The sequence below is a fragment of the Phacochoerus africanus genome, chromosome 14 (assembly GCF_016906955.1).
Source record: "Phacochoerus africanus isolate WHEZ1 chromosome 14, ROS_Pafr_v1, whole genome shotgun sequence".
Taxonomy (NCBI): domain Eukaryota; kingdom Metazoa; phylum Chordata; class Mammalia; order Artiodactyla; family Suidae; genus Phacochoerus; species Phacochoerus africanus.
Window position 1 is genome coordinate 7,619,808 of NC_062557.1, and position 23,952 is coordinate 7,643,759.

A 23,952-nucleotide genomic window follows, 5' to 3' on the forward strand; every position below is an offset into this window, starting at 1 on the left:
GCGGCCGGGCTGAGGTTCCCAACTGCCATTGGCTGCGGCGGCGCCGTGACATCAGCGCGGGGGCTGCGGGGTGGGGTGGGATGCGGGAGGAGCCTGGAAGGGGAGTGTCCGAGCGGCTCCCTGCCCTCAAAGCTGGAGCCCGAGGAAACAGACGCCGGCGCGGACATGGGCCGCCAGCCCCGCCGCCTCGCGGAGCCCACCGAGGGGACAGCGCAGCCGCGCCGGCTCGGCGCTCGCGTCTCTGGGGACCCAGGTAGGCGACGGGTACCCGCCTCTGGCCGTGACAGCCACCGGAGCTGGGCGGGCTGGGCTTGGGGACCTCGAGCCCTGCTAGGGGGCGGAGAGAATTGAAAAAGCCGCGATAGGGGCCGTGGGGCCGGGAGCCGGGCAGAGCCCCCCACTCTCCTGGGTGGCAGGGCTGGGGCCCGGGCGCGTGCGGGGCGGCTCGGGTGCCTGGGACGGGGGCCACGCACCCTGGGTCCGAGCAGAGTGGGGCTGGGGAGGAGGGGGTGGTAGAGAGCCGGGCGAAGCCTCGCTCCCAGTCGATTTCCTCTGCCCAGACTAGGATTCGCCCGGCCGGCCCCAGGCGCTGCTGGGGATGGGGATGAGATGCGATGGGATGGGGGACGCGGTCCACCCTTTGCCCGGGGACGGGGGTGTGTGTCGCCGGGGACAAGGAGCACAACAGTCGGCGGCGCGCGGCCCGCGGTCTCCTCGAGGGGGGCGTGTGTACACAGAGTTCGCCATGAATACGAACCGGATTGTTCGCCCGTAGTGGCAGAGGCGTGTAGACACGCCACCCAGTGTCACCCGGCCTGGGAGAAGAGAGGCGAGGAGAGCTGCCTGGAAGGGACTGGCCGAAGGAACCGATGCTACCCCCCCACCCCTCCCTCCCGAGCCTTCCCTCCCCGCCCGGCCCCCGCCCCGCGCGCCCGCCTCCTCGGGAGCCCGGGAGGCCGAGGCGGGGAAAGGCCGAGGCGCCGTTGCGCGGGGTGGGGCCGCTTCCGAGGCCGGGAGGGGACTACGCGCTGGAGCCGGTGAAGCTTTCCTGGCCTGGCCACCAGCCGGGAGCGGTCGGTTAATGATTTAACCACCCGCTTGGGGCGGTGGAACTGCGATCGGCCGCCTCTAGCTCCGCCCCCTCCTTGGAGCGCCCCCAGGCGGGGGCACAAAACTGCCCCCTGCCCCGAGTGCGGCCGCTGGGAGCTCCTCTGCGGGCTGGGTGAGTGAATGTCCCGGCCGGCTGGGATTGCAGGGCGGGAATCCGGAGCCACGGCTGGAGGGCTGAGGGTTGAGGCTGGGCAGACTTCCTGGGAGAGGACTGAGCCTGAGCCAGGCGTTGTGTGTGTGTGTGTGTGTATGTGTGTGTGTGTGTGTGTTGTGTGTGTGACTGGGGGGAGGGGTGCTCTCTGCTAACTAAAACCAGATTCCTTGTTTCGCGATGAGACACTGCAGCCTGCGCTTTGGAAGTTTTCTTTTTCTCCCTGGGAGAATGGAGGGGAAATACAATGCTTTTTCTTTTCTTGCTGTCACCCCCTTGCAATCTGAGTGGCTCCCACGGTCCTCGGCTGCGTCCCCATTGCCTATTCTTGGCCCCTCTCTTTGAGCAGTTGAACCGGAAAGCGTCTCTGAGCTGCGTAAAGCCCCCTGCTCTTTCTTCTCTAGAGGGCTGAGGGTGCTAGACGGGGAATCGTTGTCTCCCTGGCCCCCAGCGGCCACCGGGACCCCCAAGCCAGCCAGCCAGCGTAAACAGTAAGGGGCCGGCTACAGGAGGGCCTCCAGCAACGCAACTTGGTTGCACCGTCTGGGTTTCTAATAACTCCCCACCCCCTCCGCCCCCTTTCTGAGGCCGGGGTGGAGGAGGGGACCACCGGCCTGGTGGACTGAATTTTAAGAGAACAAAGAACAGGGCACAAAGGAAGGGGGAAGCGGAGCTGTGGATTTCCCCCCAGAAACGGGGAGTTGGCTGGACCCGGGCTGGGCTCAGCCGAGCCTCTAGGTGGCCCTAGGGCTGTGAAGCAGTAATGGGGCACCCATTCCTGACCTGGGAGGCTCCATCCTGGGGTGGGGGGAGTGGCTAGGACCCGGTGTAGGTGTGGGGTGCCATGTGGGTTCCAGCTTTCATCAGCTGCCCTGTGAGCTGTTCATGTGACTGCCCAATTAGTGTGGTTTATCTCCTGTGAACTTGGACTTTGCCCCTGGGCTCCTTGGGGACAGCTGCCCCTTCCCACAGACAGGGGTTTAGTGAACCTGGGGAGATACCCCAGCGGGTTCTGGTCTTCCCAGGGGTCCTGGTGACCCCTGCAGGGACTGGGAGGGGGCTGGTGTGATACAATGAATCCACTCCCAGAGGCGGTGGTCTGGGGTCTCTGACCCTCTGCCCTCTCCCTGAGTTCCTGGAGTCCCTGCTCATTGGTGACCTCCCTAGCTCAGGCCTCCGCTTGGAGTGTTCTTCCATTTTTCTGGGACTTCCACCTTCCTCTTTCTTGACACCTCTTCCACTGCTTCCTTCCTCCCACTCCAAGCTGACATATCTCCGCATCCACGATGGTCCAGCCGTCATGGGACTGGAGACCCGGGAGCCCCAAGCCTGTGAGCGTCTAAGAGTGGGGCTGTGGGGCTGTGGGGCTGGGCAGATGCCAACCTGGGAGAGGGATCTAGACCCTTCTTTAACACCAGTCAGGAGCTTTCCCAGAAGAGCCTCCAGTTGGCTCTGGTTCAGGGATCCTAACCGCCTCCACCTTTGGAGCGGCTGATTGATTTCTGCTTCAGGGAACAGGCTGTGCCCAGGTGTGGCAGGCAATGTGTTTGAAGGGCCGCCGCTCGCTGCCCTGCCCCCGCTCTGATTTGGAAGGTGGGAGTGGAGGGCTCAGAGGCCAGAACAGCCTGAATTGCTGCAGTGACTCCAACCTCCTGTGGCTGGAGGTTCTGCAGGCTCAGGATCTTGTCCTTGTGTGGGGGAGGGAGGAGTCTGTCCCTTGGAGGAATGGGATCTGGGTTGATGCCAGAGATAAGGCTTGGGGGCGGAGGCAGAGCATTGAGCAATCTGGCCCTAGAAGCTGCGGGCTGACCCAAGCCTCCGTGCTGGAGGCTTTCACTCAACCTTGGGAGAAGGAACCAAACACGACCCAGCTGGCAGTGCGTCCTGAAAGCCAGCCCCAGCCAGCCCCTCTGGGCAGGGAACTGGGCGGGGGGTGTCATGCTGGTAGGGACTCGTGAGCGGGATTGGCTCATGGCTCACAGGGGGTTGGGAAGGAAGTTTAGCCGTGAGAGTCCCGGTCCCGCTCACTGTGTCCCTGGAGATCTAGCATAAAGTACAAGGAGCCTTGGGCTGCCTTCCAGTAATGTGCATCAGAGTCTCCCTCGGCCACTGCCAGCCCGTCGCTCGGGGCTCCAGGCCAGAGTCGCTTCGCTGACATCCAGCACCTTCCTTTGCCTGGAACAGGGGCGCTGGTGATCTCCACTCAGCCTCCCAAGCTGCGAAATGGTCTCCCTTTGGGACCAGACAAGGGTATTTGGGGATTTTGTTCATGAATGAAAGCTTACATTTCTTACCCAACCCATAAGTACCTGCTGGCCTTTCTCTCTTCATCACAGGGGCAGAGGGCATCCGCAGAGCCATAGTGCCAGGGCACAAAAGTGCCTGCGGCTGTGTTCAGGGACACCCAGGGCTTCTCCATCATCTTCTGCCCCAGCCATCAGTGGTGGCAGATGGTGTCAGCCAGGGCCACTTCCAGCCTCCCTGGGAGCATCTCTGGGTTCTTATGCCTGCATCCAGGCTGTTCTTGGGGTACTGAACGTGGTCTGCAGACCCCAGCTTCGGGCTCCCCAGTGAAGCCAAGCCCTGTGTCCTGGAGTCAGTTCTCTGCCCCTCCTCTCCGCACCCAGGTTCCCACTCTGCATCCCTTCTCCGCTCCCCAGAATGTTGCCCTTGGCCCCAAGGCATCAAAGGAGCCCCTGTGTTCCCTCTGCCCTTGGAGTTTCAGGCTCCATCAAACGGGGTGCAGAGGAAGGAAAGAGCTGAGAGGGAGGGCACACAAGAGCCTCAGGCAGGCAGTATGATTTGCAGACACCTCTGATGAGAATCAGTTTAGGTCCAAAGGACCAGGCTTGTTTTACTGTGGGTCGATCATGTTGAGATTTTGTGCAAGTATTTGTTGTTGGAAGTGTCCGGGGCCCCCCGATTCCTAAGTTCTCTAACCTTCATTCTAAGGAGGACCGGGAGGGCTTTCTGTCTTCCCATCTCCACTTCATCCACTTGCTTACTGACCTGAAATCAGAGAGAGCTGAAGTCCTGTCTGAGAAAAGTCAGGCTCCCTGTCTTGTGTCCTTAAAGGTGAAAAGGTCAAGAAGGGAGAAGCAAAAGACCTGCTTGGTCCCCCAGCTGGTCTGGACCATGATTTATAACTGGGCTTCAGAAGCCAGGAGACATCGAACTTCGAAAAGCTGTTGGCTTGGGACCCTTGTGGATTTGGTGTCTCCGGTGACACTGAAGGCTAAGAATGTGTTCTCCTTGAACTTGGGGAGTGACAGTACAGTGGCCAGAGTGTCGCTGGGGATTCTGGAGTCTTACCTTTTAAGGTGACCTAGGGCACCTGCTAAGAAAGAACAAGTTACAACATCATTTTCACAGCAAACACGCGGAGCGCTTACCCCTTAGGCTGTGCGAGGGTTTGACCTATATTAACTTGTTGACCATCGTGCTAGGAAGTGCGTGGTGTTATCAATCGCTTTGAAAAGTGATGAGGAAACGGGCACAGGTAACTTGCCCCAGGCGGCTGAGGGTGGCTGAGCCAGCTTGTAACCATAACCGGGGAGGCTGGTTCCCGGGCCCCCCAGGCTGCAGGCTCCGTCCAGCAGGGCCAAGATGAAGATTCGCCAACCTGCTCTAGAGCAGGACCAGGCCCACCCACCTCTCTTTGCAGACCCAGGCGTGCCCTTTGACTCGCCCTCCTCAGCTGAGCACCCTGTGCTCAGAAGAGGCAGATTGAAACCAAACAAGGTGGTAGATCGATCTGATTTCAAGTTCAGCCACTTCCTTCTGAGGCCCTGGGCCGGTGGGGGCAGCGATGGAGCCCCCAGCAGGCACCCCTTCCCTTCTTTGTGCGCTTCCTTCTGTGATGGGAGCTGGGTGGCTGGGAAACACACACACACACGCACGCACAGCAAACACACGCACGATCTCCAGGAAGAGCTCTGTGAACAAGCAAAGTTGCCCAGTGCTCTGGAGCCGCTGGCTCCTCAAGTCTTAGCTCCGGAGCTGTCGCTTCCTGTCACTCCCAGGTCATGGCCCCCTCCTTTCCCTTCCTGAGCCACTATAACTCCCAAGTAGTGAGAGGGCTTTCTCCCTCCCCCTCCTATGCCTTTAAGACATCTCTCCGCGGCTTCCCTTCCCCGGGTCCCAAGCTCAGGCTCCTGTGATGAAGAGGGAGGTGGGCACAGCGACAGAGATGGAGCAGCAGAGTGGCCAGGGTGAGCCTGACCCCCTCCCGGCCCAGGAGGAGCGGGTTCCCATCGGGATGGACTTCCAGGCAGCGAGCATTTCCCAGGATTTGTCTGTACTTTGCCTAGAGTGGCGGGGAACAGGGAGCCCAGACTAGACATATTTTACCCTAAAATTCTACGCACAAGTGTTTGTCCTGTGGGTGTTTATATGCATCCATAACCTTCATCAGATCTCAGAGTCCTGCGCCCCAGCAATGCCTATGACCCTCCCCTGACACACCTGGACCGCAGAGTAAGCGCCCAGGGTTCAGGCTCTGGCAGACTTCAAAAGCTGTGTCCTTGGCCGCTGTGTGAAGAACTGGGTGAAGCATTTAGCTGTAAGCCTCCGTTTTCTTATCTGCAAGGTGGGGGATGATGGTAATTCCCTGGGATTGTTGTTGAAAAGTACATGTGAGACGATCTGTCAGATGCCTAGGACAGTGCTAGTACTTGGGAGAGGAAAGAAGCAGCTCCATCAAACAAAGCAGCGAGCCTGGTGCAGAGGAAAGACTCAAAAATGTTCATTCTCTTTGTCGTATTACCTTTCAAAACTACGGACTGGTGAAATTCATTGAATAAGCCAGTGTATCCACAATATTGTCATGTTGCCATGCATTCAAAAAAATATTTTACGCTTTTTCATACAAGGTCTTCAAAATCCAGCGTGTGTTTTACGTCTGTAGCGCATCTCAGTTTGGACGCCACATTTCATAAATATTCTATCAGAACCTGGAGTTTCTAAAATGTACAGCTGAAAAAGTAGATCCACACTCTCCAGGTGTTTGAAACATATACTTAAGTTTTCTGATAACTGAATCAAGCATTGATTTTTTTAATTTAAAACAGTACAGGAGCTCCCTGGTGTCTTAGCAGTTAAGGATCCAGTGTTGTCACTGCTGTGGCTTGGGTTCAGTCCATGGCCTGAGAACTTCTGCATGCCGTGGGCACAGCCAAAAGAATATTAAAAGGAAAAAATTTTTTTAATTCAGGGAGTTCCCATTGTTGTTCAGCAGAAATGAATCTGAGTAGCATCCATGAGGACGTGGGTTTGATCCCTGGCCTCGCTCAGTGGGTTAAGGATCCGGCATTGCCATGAGCTGTGGTGTAGGTCGCAACCACAGCTCAGATCTGGTGTTGCTGTGGCTCTGGCATAGGCCAGCCATTATAGCTCCGATTCGACAACTAGCCTGGGAATTTTCATATGCCATGGATGTGGCCCTAAAAAGACAAAAAAAAAAAAAAAATTCAATTCCTTGGTGGCAACAGAAACATTTCAAGCACTCGCCAGCCTGATGTGATGAGTGGCTACTGTGTTGGATGACTTAGGTTGAGAAGAGCACCGTAAACGCTGGGACCAGAGAGCTTCATTGTCATGGTCAACATTAAGTTGGCAATTGTAGCAAATATAACAAGACAAGAATGAGGAGTGGAGGAGGCAGAATTATTAGTTGCAGATGATGGTCTGGTCTGCTTGCAAAACCCTAAAGATTTAATCATAAGGTTGACTGGGGTAAGGCAGTACAGGCTTGGTAGGGTGGCCATTAAGTAGATAGACATTTAAAAATTGGAGCTTTCCCACAGGCCAGATAGAACCAGTCAGAAGAGAAAGAGGGAGTTTCTGTAGTGGCTCAGTGGTTAACGACGCCGACTAGTAACCATGAGGTTGTGGGTTCAATCCCTGGCCTCGCTCAGTGGGTTAAGGATCCGGTGTTGCAGTGAGCTGTGGTGTAGGTCGCAGATGAGGCTCGGATCTGGCATTGCTGTGGCTGTGGTGTAGGCCGGCAGCTGTAGCTCCGATTGGACCCCTAGCCTGGGAACCTCCGTATGCTGCTAGTGCAGCCCTAAAAAGACAAAAAAAGAGAGGGAGAGAGAAATAGCTGTGTAGAAGGGGGTGGGTACAAACCCATTCACAAGGAGAGATCATAAAATAACCCAGAATAAACATGACAATACTGTGGTAGACTTAATGGCAAGAAAAGCCACACAATTTAATGGAGGATGTCCAGAAGAGCTGGATAAATGGATTCGAGGACATGTTGTGATAAAGTCAGTTCTCCCCAAATTAATTTAGTATGTGCTTTCAATTCCAGTGTAATTCCATCAGGATTTCTTTTGGAACTTAATAAACTGTTTCTGAAGTCCATCTGGAATACTCATTGCATTGGAAAAGCCAAGACAATTTCAGAAAAAAAGTTAGAAAGCAGGGATATTATCCTACTAGATGCTCAAAACATACTGTATAGAGTTGACAGGATGGACTTGCTTTAGAAATGGACAGAGACCAGAGTTCCCATTGTGGCTCAGCAGGTTGAGAACCTGACTAGTACCCATGAGGATGCGGGTTCCATCCCTGGCCTCGCTCAGTGGTCAGGGATCCAGTGTTGCCATGAGCTGGGATGCAGGTTGCAGACATGGCTTGGATCCCGCGTGGCTGTGGCTGTGGCGTAGGCCAGCAGCTGCAGCTCTGTTTTGACCCCTGAGGTGGGGAACTTCCATATGCCACGGGTGCAGCCCTAAAAAAAAAAAGAAGAAGAAAAAAGAGAGAAAGAAAAGAAATGACTAGAGACCAATGAGCAGAAAAGGAAGTCTGGAGGTAGACCCATGGGTGGGTAGTATCATAAGGAATTTACTATCTGATGGAGGTAGTGTTTGATTCTTTTTAAAAAAACGAGTTAATTTTTATTATTAAATTTCACATCTAACTCTTATAACAATTCTATATGGGCTCAGGAATGAACTTTATATTTTAATTTTTTTTCTTTTTTGGCTACCCCGTGGCATCTGGAGTTCCTGGGCCAGAGATCAGAAGTGAGCTGAGGTTGTGATCTACCCCGCAGCTGGGCAAGGCCAGATCCTTTAACCCACTGTGCTGGGCTGGGAACCTGTGTCCTGGTGCTGCAGAGACACCAGTTGATCCTGTTGCACCATAGCAGGAATTCCTATATTTTAATATTTTTAATTTCTTTTAAATGGCCCACAGTTTTATAAACCACAGTCCTCTTTACTTTGATGTATTTCCCTGTAGTATTTTTCTCTATGAGTAGTTTTTAACCATTACATTACCTGGTAGTTTTAGAAGTAGTGAATCATTTCATGAAACTTGGGAGTGGGGAAGGTCTTTGCTTCATGACATTAAAGCCAGAAATTGTAAAACAGACTTGACCATGTAAAGTTGGTAAGCACGCTATGGAAAAGAAAACAGCAAAATCACCACATCATAAATAGGCACATGGAGTTCCCATCATGGCGCAGTGGAAGCAAATCTGACTAGGAACCATGAGGTTGCGGGTTCAATCCCTGGCCTCACTCAGTGGGTTAAGGATCCGGCGTTGCCAAGAGCTGTGGTGTAGACAACAGCTCCGATTAGACCCCTAGCCTGGGAACCTCCATATGCCGTGGGTGCAGCCCTAAAAAGACAGAAAAGACAAAAAAATAAATAGGCATGTGATAAATTTGCAGAGCTCTTTGCAAAATACAGTCAAAAAATTTTGTTGTTGTTGTTGTTTTTTGGCTGTACCCTTGGCATTTGGAAATTTCTGGACCAGGGATAGAACCAGTGCCACAGCTGTGACCTGAACCGCCTCAGTGACAACACCAGATCCTTAGCCTACCGTGTCACAGGGGAACTAACTCCCAGTCAAACTTTGTAATAGCTTTAATATTTAAAGTAATACAAATCTAGTAGAAAAGATGACGCCCCCTCCCCTGTCTGAAAGGGGGGGAGGGCAAAAAGTCTTCAACAAGGAATTCACAAGAGAAAGGATGCACATGCTAATGCATTTTGAATGCTTACTCTCTTTAGGAATTGGAAAAATGCAAATTATAAGTTTGTGGGGTGGTGGGGGTGGCTATGATGTTTTTGTGTTCAGTTCAACTAAAGGGAAAATGATGGAATCAGACACCATCTTTCGGTGTTGGTGAGACCGTAACTGGATAAAACCTTCTGGAGAAAACGTGAGCAACACGGAACAAAGGTAGTCTCATGCACTTACTCTCCTCCGGAAAGGACTTGGGCAGACTTAGCTGGAAGTCTATTTGTTACAGCATTTGCGTAAAACTGAAACAACCTAACATCCATCAGTGGCCCTCTGGATGTAAAATTTAGGATATTAAGACTTAATCTAAAAAAAAGTAGCATTATTTCTTAATGTGTAACTAGTTTCACTCAAATGAAAACAATGGTCGGCTTTATTTGTCCATCGGCAATGGAAGGTGCTGCTTGTAGAAAAGAGGCGAAAGTCTAAATCAATCAGTACCAGCCCTTAGAAGCCGCGTGCAACCCTTGTATCATTTACAGTTTGAACAGATATGCTTTAAAGAGTAAAAAGAGATGTGTGAAATAAACATTTTATTGAATCCAGTGTATTCCCAATATTATCATTTTAACGTGTGACCAGTATAAAAAATGACTTATCTTGCATTCTCTCTTTTTTCTTCTAAGTCTTTGAGGTGTGGTGTATATTTTACCCTTTAGCACACGTCAATTTTTTCTCCTTCTTTTCATGGCTGCACCTTCGGCATACGGAAGTTCCCAGGCTAGAGGTCGAATGGGAGCTGCGGCTGCCAAACTTGACCACAGCCACAGCAAACTCGGGATCCAAGCCATGTCTGTGACCTACACCATACATAGCTCATGGCAACACCGGATCTTTAACCCGGGGGCAAAGCCAGGGATCGAACCCGCAACCTCATGGACATTTTGTCACGTTCTTGACCTGCTGAGCCACATCGGGAACTGCTGCACATGTCAGTCTGGACATCTCAAGCCCTCCAGAGCCTCATCAGGCTGGGGGCTTCAGTACTGGACAATGTAGGCGTAAATTATTTAATAACCGCCAGAGAGGCTGCAGAAAGTGGGAATCATTCACTTCCGAGTTTCACCCCACGAGCGCCACGCTGATGAGAGCCTAGCACCCTGGTTGCCAGGAATGGTGGCCTCCCCGCCACCTTCCGCCCCAGTAGTACTCTTCTCTCCTGCCTCCCAGCAGGAGTGCCTTGGGCGGCAGGCACGTGGTGAAGTCAGGGCTCCGGTCACTTTCCCTTCCTTCCAGGAAGAAGCTACCAAGCAGAGGGTGTTTATCTGCAGGAAATGGGATCTGCCAAGTGGGGCTGGGCGGTGGCACCCTGGGGCCAGTGAGCCCAAGGTCTAGATTGGCTGGCAGGTGTGGGGGAGGGGGTGGGTGGAGCAAGCACTGGGCGCCCAGCCTGGGAGGTTTTAGGAGAGGGGCTGGGTCAAGGTTCTGGTCTTCCTTCTTGGCCGCTAGAAGCACGGAGAAACACAAGATGGAGATTGGAGCCGGGAGGCATGAGAAACATTAGAAGGGGGTCTTTGCGCGGGGCCCACTCTTTCCTCTGCTGGGGGAGCCCCAGCTTCTGCTTCAGGGTGGTCCTCCCCACCTCTTACCTCCCAAGGAGTCAGAACACTAGGAGGGTCCTCAGAGCAGGAGGCAGGATGAGATCTCGAGGAAGGAGGAGCCCGGGAACCCTCCCTGGGTTCAGCAGATCCCTGATAGCGTCAGTCAAGGGATTCTTGGCCCCAAGGTCTTACCTTAAACAAACAGCTCCCCTGATCCCCGCCCCCCCCACATGCACCTTCTCAGCCAGGGACACCTGAATAAGCCAGGGCCCAGCGCTTCATGCAGAAAGCTTGTGTTGCACTCAAACCTCCATTTAGTGGCTGGGAAAATGAGCCAGGGCACCCACTCCAACTGAGCCTCGGTTTCTCTCTTCCGTAAAATGGGGGCGATCATGATCCCCCCCTCCTTGCAGGGTCAGGGACATACATTTCCGAAGTCGCCGCACAATGCCTGGCATGCAGCAGGCACCTAATAAATGGGAGCTGCTGACAGCATCGATCTTTCTGCATTGTTGGTGGTCGGCCAGTTGCCAGAGCCCAGGGGTGTCCTTGTGTGACCCCGCCCCCTTCTCATCGTCTCTGTTGTTTAGCAGCCACCAGTTGACCTGAGCCAGGGCTGTGGAAGCAGCAGAAACAGAACCTTCACCTGCCCGGGTCATCTTGGACAAGATCCCACTCTGGGATCACCGTGTAGGAGGCTGGCCTTCAGTTTAGGGCTTCAGTGTCGCTGGAAACCGGCCAGTCTCTGGGTTGGGGGTGGGGATTGTTATTTCTCATCTGCTCAGTTGAGGAGCTTCAAGCCACTGCTGGGAAGCAAGTTCTTGGCGGGGGTGGGGGAATCCTGAGCTCCCTGTTTCTGCTGCCGCTGGGTTTTATAGACCCACTTGTCCAGAGCGCTTACAAACAAAAGGAGGACATGACAAGCATGTCCAGCTGGGGGAGGTGCAGACCTGGGGGAGGGAGGGGACGCCAACACACCTCAGTGGGAGACTTTTCCGTCTGCGACTGTCCGGCCGGAGCCCTCCGCCGCTGCCGCCGCCGCCCCCACCCTGTGCCTTGCACTGGCCTGCAGCTGCTGGACCCTGAGAACTTGATAGTTTTAAGCTGGTTTTGAAATTAACATTTTTTTCCTTAAGCCTTTGATGCTTTGGGATTTTTATTATTATTATTATCAAAACAGCACTACCACATGAAAGGAGACTTAAAAAGAACGAATGAAGCCTGTGTTCCTCTCAAGCCTGACATCACTGCTTAATTTCTCCGCCTGCCCTCTTGCCTTTGTTCATGATTTGTCTGTGCGTGTAGTTTGCGATCGCCGGGTGTAAACAAATTCTGCCTTTTTTTTTCCCTTCCACTTGATGTCATTTGGTCGAGAGTTGGCTGTGGCGTGCACGGTTTTCATCGGCCCTGCTTTACGGGGCTGCAGGATAATCTGTTGAGTTAGTGGCTCCTCGTTTTCTCAGCCATTTTCTGCTCGTTGGGTAGTAGGCTGTTTCTAGTCTCTTGTGATTAAAAAATAAGGCTTCGATGAATATCTGGGATGGGAACTTTTCTGCTTTTTTCAAAGTTCCCTAGGGTAGGTTTCCCGCTATAGGCGCTCCAGAATCTTTTTTTGCTTTTTAGGGCTGTACTTGTGGCATATGGAAGTTCCCAGGCTAGGGGTTGAATGGGAGCTGTAGTTGCCAGCCTATGCCACAGCCACAGCCACGCAGGATCCTTAACCTACGGAGCAAGGCCAGGGATCGAACCCAAAACCTCATGGTTCCTAGTTGGATTCGTTTCCACTGCGCCACGACACAGGAACTCCCAGAATCATTCCTGATTGAAAGCCATTATTTAAAGAACCTGCCGTAATCGCTGATGCCCAGGACCATCCCATCCTGAGATCGTTTGGACCCTGAGCAGCTCTTGAGCTGGGGTTTCATCCCTCTCACCCTGCTGGTGGGTGGGTGGGTGGGAAGTCCTACCTCCCCCCATTCCTAATGCAATGTGGGCAAGGTGGTAGCAGACAGGAGGAGCTCTAGCCTGGTGCCTGGCAGTGAGTCCCCCCTTGTTATCTGGACAGGACCCAAGAGACTGGGAGACCGGAGACCTGGGTACCAGTGCCACCGGGGTCACCCCCAGCTCCATGGCCTTGGGCGAGTATTCCTCCGCCCCAGCAGCCCTAGCAGCCCCATCGAGGCCACTGGGTTGCAGGATCTCTGGGCTGCCCACCCTCTCTCAGCCTCGGGAATCCCCGAAGTGGCAGGCCTCGTGGGTGCCTCCATGGGAGTCACGTGACCTTGCCGGGGCCATATTGTGACACCACCAAGGGTGTGCACAAAACCCACTGAGACCTGAGAAGAAAACACCAGAGCTCCCCTGCTGTGTACTGACTTTTTTTTAAAAAGAAGGAAAACTAAAATGTATTCGCTGAAGCATGGATTGACAATAGCCTCGTAGAAAACCTATACGAAGTACACATGCACAAAGTACACGCTCCACGTTTTAATGTGTGGAGAGCCCTACGGTTTGGGTCGTGCGTGGCTATTTTAGAGGCTGGAGCCCTGGTGTGAGAATAAAGCCTTGGCTTCGATCCATGACCCAGGACCCATCTCTTAATTTAGTCTCTCCATCTCTGAGAATGTGGCCGCGCCACACCCAGGTATTTTAAGGCAATATTTGACGCAGAGACCCACGTGGTACAGGACTTATAATAGTGACATTTCATGTTTTCATCTTGGGCCTTTTTTTTTTTTTTTTTAATTGTGCCTGTTGAGGCTCCGATTACTTTAACATCCTGCTGCAAACAGTACACTTTCAAATATGAGAGGGCTCGCGGCAGCGTTTGTGCTGGAACTAAAAATTTCCAGATGGACTCGGAGTTCCTCTTGTGGCTGCGGTAACAAATTCAACTAGTATCCGTGAGGATGCAGGTTTGATCCCTGGCCTTACTCAGTAGGTTAAGGATCCAGTGTTGCCATGAGCTGTGGTGTGGGTCGCAGACACGATTTGGATCCCGTGTTGCTGTGGCCAGCAGCTATAGCTCCGATTTGACCCCTAGCCTGAGAACTCCCATATGCCCCAGGTGCGGCCCTAAAAAGCAAACATAAAAAGATTCCAGATTGACTCAAGTCAGCGAAAATGACCACACAGCCCCCTCAGGGCTCCTCCTGCACGACGTAACACTGTGCCTCAAAGCACCCACAGTTCTTATCCCTTGGCTGGTGAAATAAAACAGCCTTCCGCCTTCAGTGGGACTCCTTATCTTCTCAGGATAAGGCTGGTGAGCATTCCAGAAAGCGCTGGATCTTCCTCTGGCGACAGAAGCCAGATCCCCCAAACTCTTACAGGGTGCCCTGGCCCTCGTTGCACTGTGTTCTTGCACAATCCCCTGCGGCAGGTTGTTCCAGCTGACAGAGGTGGTGTTGTGAATGCCTCCCCCGTTTTGGCAAAGTCAAGTTCTTCCTGGTGGCAGAACGCTGGTTGTACCCCCGAGGGCAAGGTCCCTGGCCTGCCAGGTGAGGTCCACCCCAGAAAAGGCCTTCCTGGGCTGCAGCTCCCCTTTGATTCCATCCTCCCTTCCCTTCCCCGTCTGGGCCCTTGGCTCCTGCAGCTCCCAAGCCTGCCCTGAACGTGCTCCCCTCTGTCCATCCTGGCCCCCATCCTCATTGCCCTAAATTCCTGCCTCCCCTCCCTCAAGCCTGCAATCCGGCCACCACGGGAACTCCCAAAACACAGGCTGGATTCCTGCTCAGAATGCCGTCCCAGCTCTGATGTTGCCGGGAGAAGCTGTGTGATCTGGCTGGCCCCTGGGTTTGCATTCTGTCCCTCAGACACAAGCTTGTTCCCACCTCAGGGCCTTTGCACGTGCTGTTAACCCCTCTGCTGGCATGTTCAAGGGTTGCCTGGTTCCTTCTCATCATCCAGTTCTCAGCTTGTGGGACCCTTTCCTCAGAGGGGCCTCCCCCCAACCCTGTGACTCCCACACTCACTCACATCCCCTCCTCTCCCCCACACGGAGGACTGCAAGGTACAGTTTCATTTGCGCCCTGTTCCCCGCCCAGCCAGACTCACACCACACGTGTGCCCCGGGAAGACAGGGCTTGTCCATATATATAACGTATGTGATATAATGTATTTTCACTGCTCCGGCTTGAGGGCCTAGAAGAGTTATGGGGAAATTGGCAGGTGGCACGGTAAGTCAGTGAATGAATGAATGAGTAAATAAATGAACAAAGCCCTTGTGTCCAGTCCAAGCCACAACTGAGGTCATCATTCGTCCTTCTGTCCAGCCCCCCACTTGGGGCTGGAATCGGATGCACCGGGTGGTGAGAAAGGGAAGTGATGGGGTGTGGCTGCCCTGCCTTAGAGGAATGTCCTGTGGTCAGTGGGCCAAGGGCAGAGGTATCTGATTCCACCAGGGGCTGGGCAGCGGGGAGGGATACAAGTTGCCACTCCATCTTTTGCGCTGCCGGGAAGGTGGGATGTGGCTTCCGGGTGGGAGTGCGGGTGTCCCGGGCAGGGAGGCTACAGGGAGTGGCTGCCCTTGTGGTTGACCTTTCCTCTGTGCAGCCTGCTTTAGCCACTTCCCCAGAGCTGAGTCACAGGGCTGAGCAACACCCCCTCCCAAAGCCACAATTCCCTTTGGCACAGTCCCCTTCTGGGTGGGCACTCAGGCCTCCCAAAGACCCCCGGTTCTGGCCCCCGCCACCTGCTGGTACTTATATTCAGGGTTCCCTGTCCTCGCCTCCAAAGCGCTCTCAGTTCAAAGCCCAGGGTGACAGCGTCCTTAAGGGGCCGTAAATCCAAGGATTTGAAACCAGCCCTGAAGCCTGTCCTGTCCAGTCTGAGCTCCAGCTTAGGGTCCCAGGACTGGTGGGTCCTGCAGCCCCTCCTTGCTGGGCAGTGGGGCCAGTGTCTGACTCCGTCTAGGCCCCGCTCTCAGGACTTGGGATTTTTCGTGCTGGATGTTGAAGATGGTTTGGCTTTTCACAAGTCGCAAAGCCTCGTTCCCGCCACCAGAGAGCGAGACCACGGATGGCAGATGCTCTACCTTCTGGGCTGTGGGTCTGTGCAGGGTCCCAGCAATTTCAGGACTGGCCCTGCTGACCCCTCTTATCCTGGTCTCCAGTCCTACCCTTGAGAATGTGCTAGAAGCAGGGGAGGGTTCATGGGACGGCGGGGACCCCCCCTAGCCTGTAGCCACGATGGCTAGGGTCCCTGGTCCCTGTGGGCACCCACAGAAGTCCACACCATCTCTGCTGAGTCCTGGGCAGCTGGGCCTGCAGCTTCCTTTTCTTTCGAACGAGCGCCTGAGATGGGGGAAACCGCAGCGCCTGACGTTGCTTGCCGGGCCTGGGGGTTCCTGCCGTTATTTTGCAATCCTGGCACAGCTCTGGGGGTCACTGATCCCACAGTGCTGGTCCTTTACAACCCCCCCCCCGCCCCTCCCTCTCTTGTTTCCTTTTTCTTTTTTCATTTAAAAAAAAAATTTGTTTTTCGTTTACCCAGCAAATAGTATTTTATTTTCACACATGCGTTCTCACCCTGGGGCCGGGGTTCTCAACCCAGGGCAATTTTGTCCCCCAGGGGACATTTGAGGACCTTGTGGTTGTCGCAGTCGGGGGAAGGATGTGGCTGGCATCTAGCTGGTAGAGGAAGCACCTTACAGTGTGCAGGGCAGCCTCTGGCTCAAGGGGTCGGCAGTGTCAGAAGCTGCTCTGGGACAATGCAGGAACCTTCTCGAGGCCACGGCCAGGCCCCTTCTTTCTCTGGACTGTCCCAGCCAGCAGTGGGGCGGGAACTGCCTGGAGATGCTCCCCACCGGAGGCCAGAAAGAAGCCTGCCATGGAGCAGAAAGAGCACTGGGCCAGGGCACTGGCTTCCAGGCCAGCTCTGCCCTTCGGCACATCAACCTAAAGAAGTCACTTTGCTTCAGTAAACCTGTTTTCTCATCCGGAAAACGAAAGAGCTGCACTGGAGTCCCAGGATTCTGTGACCAGAGCCAGGAGCCGAATTGCAGGCAGACTGAGGACGTGGACCTTTTCTGTTCTTGCCTCATTGCTCTGCTGGCAGCAGAAGCCCGGGGGATTCTCTGGTGCCCAGGGTGTCTGAGCCTGACCCCGTCCTCCTTTTCTCCCGCTTAGCCAAAGAGAGTTTCCCCCAAAGCTGATCTGGGAGCCTGTGGCTGCCCCGGAGGGTCACATATGGTGACTCTCTCCTGGAGCAGTGCTGAGGCAGCGACCCTGAGGCCAGTACTTTTCATACGTCTAGTTTAAGGGTCTGCGAATTATGGCCCCAGTCTGGCCCACCGCTTGTTTTTATAAATAAAGTTTTATTGAGACACAGACACACCCATTTGTCTGCATACGGTCTACTGCTGCTTTCCTACTCAAGACAGTTGAGCAGCTGTGACCAAGGCCATATCAGCCGTGAAGCCCCAAGTCTTTGCTGCCTGGACCTCTGTGGAAAATGTTGACTGACCTCTGGTATAGCTGATTCGAGTCTCATGGTTTAGGGGTTAGATCCCAGGGCTGTGGGCAGGAGTGAGGTTAGGGGTAGGGAAACGAACTTTCCCAAGGGTCTGATGGGGAGAAGGAAGAGAGTGAGCAGGGGGAGCTGGCCGTAGGTGCCTGGCTCCTGCCACTCACCCCAGAGAACTTTGCTGGAGTGACAGACGCTGTGGCTGCCAGGGTGGGGGCGGGGAGCATGCTGGTGGGGGAACCATCAGACTGGGTATCAGCAGCTGGACAAGGAATGACCAACCAGAGCGTGGGGAGGGGGGCTAGAGGTCATAGAGAGGTCAAGCCAGGAACCCTGGAGCCAGACTGCAGGCTGGAGTGAGTCCAGCACTGTCACTGGGCTTGGGGAACAAGAGAGGGGCTGGGGCAGGGGTGGCTGCGGTAGGAGGGAGGTGTTGGCTTCTCAGCTGGCGTTTGGAGACCAAGTGTGCCATGCACTGCTAGGCAGGATTCTGAGGTGAGCCGGCCTCCTGGAACCCTCCGGAAGCTCATAGTCCTGTGGGAAGATGACAGTCCTGCTGGTAACGGCAGAGGCAGCGAAAGAGTGATGTCACCAGTTGTGCTGGGAGCAGGGATGTCCAAAGTATTGCTTTGGAGTGGGGAGGCGTCAGCGGGGCTCAAGAAGCTTTCCTCGAAGAAGTGACCTCTCTCTCGGCTGAGCCCTGGAGGAGGTAGGCTGAGCCAGGTGACAGGTATTCCATCAGGGAGCTGGGTGTGTCCAGTCCAGGAGACAGGCCCAGGGCCGGGACAGAGGGCAAGGTAGGGGGAGCGGTGGCGAGGACGGACGCAGGGACTGGCCCCCGGATTGGGGGTCTGCACTGGGGGGTCCTGGGTAAAAGGTAAAGGATGGGGGAAGGGAAGCAGGGCCAGGTGGGATGTGATGGCCTAGCTTAGGGCGGCATCAGGGATGAGGAGGGAAGCCAGGGGCAGGGTGGGTTGTGTGTGGCCATGGAGGGCATGGACCTGGAATGATGGGGATGCTGAGAACTGTGCCAGTTAGTGGCACTGGTAGCCCCAGCCATCCCTCACCCACCAGATGTGGTTAAGTCCCTTCCCCCCACCTTGCCCCACTCTGCTCATCTAGCATCTGGGGCAGGTCCCTCCTGAGGGGAAAGGGGCTGGTTTGGCTTCAACATTGGACTTCAACTTGACGGTTGCCAGGAGCTGTGTGGTACCACGGGCTTTCAGGGGCTCTGCTGGACTCCCCGCCTGTGTTCTTTGGTGAATCACCCAAGGGTCTGCTGTTCCGAGGGGGCCTCCCTGTGCCCCTAATGATGAAAGAAACTGGGAACTTCCCATCCTCAGTCTCCGAGAGGTGGAGGCTGGATCCCTGGCCAAGAGCCTGGGGCCCCACGATGGAGGTGTTGCAGGCAGGATCCTCACTTACGGGAGACCCAGCAAGGACTGGAAGGAAGGCTGGGGAGCTGGTTCTGTGGGTCCTAGTGGCCCCACCCTCGTTCTGATTCAGAGAGTGAGCCGGGCCGCCCACATCTGCTGCATCTCCCTGGGGCCCGGGCTGTCCTCTCCTCCTCTGAGGACTGTGACTCAGGTTGAGGCATCCCCTGACTTCACAGAGATTGAGGTCAGACAGCAGGAAGAACTTACAGCATGCCTTCAGACTGGTAGTTCCCAGGAGTCAAATCTCTCCCTCACCTGCTGCCTGGAGTCACCTGTGTTCCTTGGCATCTTTAAATGGGGCTGTGGTGGCTCTAACACCATCCTGGTGGGGATGCGTGGGGGTCCAGGGTGAGGAAGATACTGTTCTTTAGAAGAAAGTTGGGCTCTCTCAAGTCTCAGGGAGAGCAGGTCTGCAGCTCCTTGAACCCCAAACAGCACTCCTTGAACCCCAAGCAGCGCTCCACTAACCCGAGGGCCTGTGCCTGAAGAAACAGGCAGGGATATGAAATTGATGGCTGGCTTATTTCATACTATTTCATTTTGCTAGGAGAGCGGCGATTTACACAACAGCCCTTTCTCAGGTGGGCTTTTGTGCTGTGTGGACAGCCAGGTTAACCCTTTGCCTGCTGTTCTCTTCTTGCAGCCTTATGATCACCTCCTTATCGCCCCCTCCACCCGCCGGACTTCAGATCTGACCCCAGATCCACCTGTTGCTTAGAGGGACCCCTCCCCTCCGGCAAGATGCCGATCCTCAAGCAGCTGGTGTCCAGCTCCGTACACTCCAAGCGTCGCTCCCGAGTGGACCTCACGGCTGAGATGATCAGTGCCCCGCTGGGTGACTTCCGCCACACCATGCACGTGGGCCGGGCGGGGGACGCCTTTGGGGACACTTCCTTTCTCAACAGCAAGGCCGGGGAGCTGGACGGTGAGTCCATGGACGAGCAGGCCTCCTCCTCGTCCTCCAAACGCAGCCTCCTCTCCCGGAAGTTCCGGGGCAGCAAGAGGTCGCAGTCAGTGACCAGGGGGGACCGGGAGCAGAGGGACATGCTGGGCTCCCTGCGGGACTCGGCCCTCTTCGTCAAGAATGCCATGTCCCTGCCCCAGCTGAACGAGAAGGAGGCCGCAGAGAAGGGCTCCGGCAAGCTCCCCAAGAGCCTGTCGTCCAGCCCCGTGAAGAAGGCCACCGGGGAGGGCAGCCCGGAGGAGGCGGGCGTGGAGGAGGCCATGCCCCGGCGGAACGGGGCTGCCGCCCCCCACTCCCCAGACCCCCTCCTCGACGAGCAGGCCTTCGGGGACCTGACGGATCTGCCCATCGTGCCCAAGGCCAGCTTCGGGCTGAAGCACGCCGAGTCCATCATGTCTTTCCACATCGACCTGGGGCCCTCCATGCTGGGCGATGTCCTCAGCATCATGGACAAGGAGGAGTGGGAAGCCCAGGAGGAGGATGGCGGTTACCATGGTGACGATGACCCAGCAGGCAGCCCCTCCCAGGCTCCGCCTTCGGCGTCAGCCCCTCCCCTGGCAAGGCAGGAAGGCGAGGGGGGCCCGGACTTGCCCCCGCTGCCCTCCCGCGCCCTGCAGGATGAGGGCTGGGCGGCGGCGGCGGCGGCGGCGGCGGCGGCGGCGGCGGCGGCCCCCAGCCCCGGCTCGGCCCGTAGCGTGGGCAGCCACACCACGCGGGACAGCAGCTCCCTGTCCAGCTGCACCTCGGGTGTCCTGGAGGAGCGCAGCCCCGCCTTCCGCGGGCCGGACCGGGCCCGGGCCACCCTCCCGAGGCAGCCTGACACCGAGTTCTCCTTCATGGATGAGGAGGAAGAGGATGAGATCCGAGTGTGAGGCGGGCCGAGGCGGGGCTCGTGGCTTCGTCCCCTCCCCGCTGCCAGACATGCGGGGGCAGCCAAGAGCCTGGCTTCTGGCCACAGACCCCGGACTTAATGGATGAGGGGCCTTGGCCGAGCTTCGGGGCCCGCGGGGGACTTGGGGAGCTGGCTTGGGTGTCTGACTTCTTTGCCCACCCTGCCCTGCCGTGCCCAAGCTCTGTCAGAAGTGGCTTCCCTCTCCCGGCCTCCCTTTTCCTCCACCTTGGCCTCCAGTGGCTGCCAGCTGTCAACCTGAGTCCTTGGCAGGTGCAGCCAGAGCGGGGCAGCCCGGCGGTGCCAGAGCTAAAAACACTTGACTCACCTCTTTTCTCCTGGCATTTCTGATGTGACCGGCAGTGGCCGCCGGAATAAATGCGTGTGACAGGTCACAAGTCCCGGGCCCTCCCTCCGCCAGCCCAGGCCTGGGAAGCCCCTTGGAGGAAAGGCTGCCCGGTGTGTACACTAAACGCCACCCCTTCTGGGGGGAAGAGAGCAGGATGCAGAATGGAAGGAAGGCCCCTGGGCTTCTTGAATTTTCAAGAAGGGGACCCTTCCAGGATGACACTAGAAACGCTGTGGCCCTCTGCTCAGTCCCTGTGGGTTCTTTTGTTGTTTTGTGTAAACCCTTCTAAGCAATGTCGGGAACGGTGTTCGGAGAGCTGCCACCGGAAGGAAAAACGACTCCTTTTAGAAAACCTTGATACTAAGTGCTTCCAAACTTTATTTAGACCTGTTGGGGTGGGTGACTGCGTGTGTGTGTGTGTGTGTGTGTGTGTGTGTGTGTATTTCCTCACTCCCTCCCCCATAGTTATTAACAGCAGAAGGCAGCCAGTGTAGAAAATTTTTGGAATATGATTCTTTTAAAAATTGTTATTCCTATTGGGGGGGGATAAAAAGCGCTCTTTTGACTTGTTTCCCCCCCCCCACCTTCCGGCCCCATACTGACTACTTCCCCTTCCTTCCTCAGGCCTCTGCCACCCTGAAACCCCCTTCCCTACTTCTGAGTCCACAGTCCTGAGGGTATGGGGTTGCCAGATTTAGCAACAAAACAAAGCAACAGAATGCTGAGTGAAATTAGAATTTCAGGCATACAGAGGAGAGTTTTTTAGTATAAATATGCCCCATGCCGTATTTGGAATGCACGCGTGCTAAAACAAATTATTCGCTGTCCTTCTGAAATTCAGATTTCACTCTGCATCCGTAGAAGTGTGCCCAAGGGGATTGAGACGAGCTTGGGGGTGAGTTCCAGGGTTAATAGATGGCCTGTTTTTCTGTCCTGGGAACAGGCTGACCCACCTCCTCCTGTCCCCTTGTAGCCAATGGAGGGCGGGGGGCAGACAGAACCACCCCAGGATCCAGCCAGGGCAGGGCATGCAGCTGGCCCGGCCTCCTGGGTTTTCCCAGATCCGGACTCAGACACTAGTTTAGTTCTTGATCCGTGTGCCCCATTGGTGCTCGTTGCTAGTGTAGCTCCCTTGGTGGGGGAGGGATTGAAGAGGCTGTGCAGCCCCCACCATCTGCCCTTGAAACCCATCTAGACAGTGGTCAGTTCCAGATTCTAAACTGCGTTTTTTTTTTTTTCCGTGAAAATGTTAAAACAGCAAGGAAACATTAAAAAAGCCTACAGCACGCCTGGTGTCTGTCTTTGCTTCTGGGAGGGGCTGTTATTTCAGGATGCGATGAGGGGCGGGGATGGGGTGAGTGTACAGCACTTTGGGGTCCGAGGTGGCTTCTTTCTCTGTGACCTTCTGCGGCCCGCCCACCTGCTCTGCTCTCCAGCTTCTGGAAGGATAGGACCTCGTCTGCCCATCAGCCTGGGCAGCGCCAGGAGCTCTGGGATTTGGTGTCTAAACTGCCACTTAGCAGTTTGGGGCCCTCAGGGGCTTAGCCACTCAACCGTATGGTGCCCACTCTTCTTCTGCTAAACGCGAGTCGTGCTGCTCTTGCTGGGCTGGGCTGGAGACAGGGTCACTGCTGGGGTGTTGGCGAAGTTACTAAACCGAGGGAGGTGTCTGAGCCGTTTTGGAGCCGGGGAGAAGGTTGCCACCAGACGCTCAGGCGCTGCCCGCCTGCCCGCAGGGGAAGGGGGGGGCCCTCCGTTCTCTCCTCTCCACCCTTGTACGTCTGTCCCGGAGAATGAACTTACAGGGGGTGTGGTCTCTGTTCTGCCTCTTGGCTGTGGGAGGGAGACCCTGGTGTCCCCATCTTGTGGGAGAGATGTGCTCCAGGGGCCACACGGCCCCCTCAGAAATCACCGAGGTAGAGTCAGAACACACGCACCTCAAAGCTCCATTACTTGGGGTGGTGAGATGGGGCGTGTGCCTGGACGGGACCGTGACCCCTCTGTGGTCCAGCTCCTCCCTCCCCCATCAGCTTGGGCAGGGCTGTCTCTGTCCTGAAGCCCCTCACAGCCCTTCTTCCCACCTGGCAGCCCCGTGTGGCTGAGTTCCTGGAATCCCTGCTCTTCTCCCTGCAGCGTCTGCAGGGAGAAATTGAGGCGGGAACATCCTTCTCCTGGGAAGCGATTAGAAGCATAATTAAAATGTCGCCCGGGTCCCTCTGTCCCTAGATTGGCTCATCAGAGCTGCTGAGGGATGTGGCTAAGTGTTAGGAGTAGGCAGAGCCGTGGCCCCCAAGGGGGGAGGGGGAGGGGGTGGGCACACAGCCAAGCCCAGCTGGAGTGAGGGGTCCCCCCCCCAGGGGGGGGATTGAAGAGAGGCGTGCACTGTTCCACAGGCCCAGGCAGGTGAGACAGCACATGGGTGGGGGTGTGCCTCCCAGACATGGTGTAACCGGCCTCCCCCCGCCGCAACCCGCTCCACCCACATCACTCACCCAGGGTTCTTGAGGATCTGGGAGCTGCTGGCCACCCTGAGGCTGCCGGCCTGCTTTTAGACTTGATGGGAAAGTGCCAGCCCTTCAGGAAGATCCAGGGGCCTCAGAGGGGCCCGGCTGGTCCCACGCTCTAGGGGGATGCTTTCTGATTGGGGGCTCGGGGCCCACCAGGCAAGTATGGGATCACCAGGCAGGACTAGCAGAGCCGCCAGCTGTAACCTTGGTTTGCTGTGTGGCTTTGGGCACAGTAATTGTCCCTCTCTGGGCCGCTTCAGTTTCTGCATTTTATTATTTAAAAAAAAAAATTTTTTTTTTTTCTTTTTGGCTGTACCCATGGCATGTGGATGTTCCCAGGCCAGGGATCAAACCAACTCTGACAGCAGCGATCCAAGCCACTGCAGTGACAACGTGAGATCCTTGACCCACTGAGCCACCAGAGAACTCGAGTTTCTCCATCTTTAAAATTAGACAATATGGAGTTCCTGTTGTGGCTCAGCGGAAATGAACCCAACTAGTA

The 23,952-nt window shown here is 55.6% G+C and overlaps 1 protein-coding gene across 2 annotated transcripts; it reads left to right on the top strand.

Moving 5' to 3' along the window:
* Positions 1–107: 107 nt before the first annotated feature.
* CDC42EP4 (CDC42 effector protein 4) lies at positions 108–22,229 on the top strand. Of its 2 annotated transcripts, none has more exons than XM_047757718.1 (2): positions 108–253; positions 19,385–22,229. In XM_047757718.1, exon 2 carries the CDS (start codon positions 19,483–19,485, stop codon positions 20,575–20,577), a length of 1,095 nt encoding a protein of 364 aa, XP_047613674.1. In that variant the 5' UTR covers positions 108–253; positions 19,385–19,482; the 3' UTR covers positions 20,578–22,229. The 2 variants fall into 2 exon arrangements, with proteins under 2 accessions (XP_047613674.1, XP_047613675.1); XM_047757719.1 differs by lacking the exon at positions 108–253 and adding an exon at positions 782–1,222.
* The last annotated feature ends 1,723 nt before the right edge of the window (positions 22,230–23,952 follow it).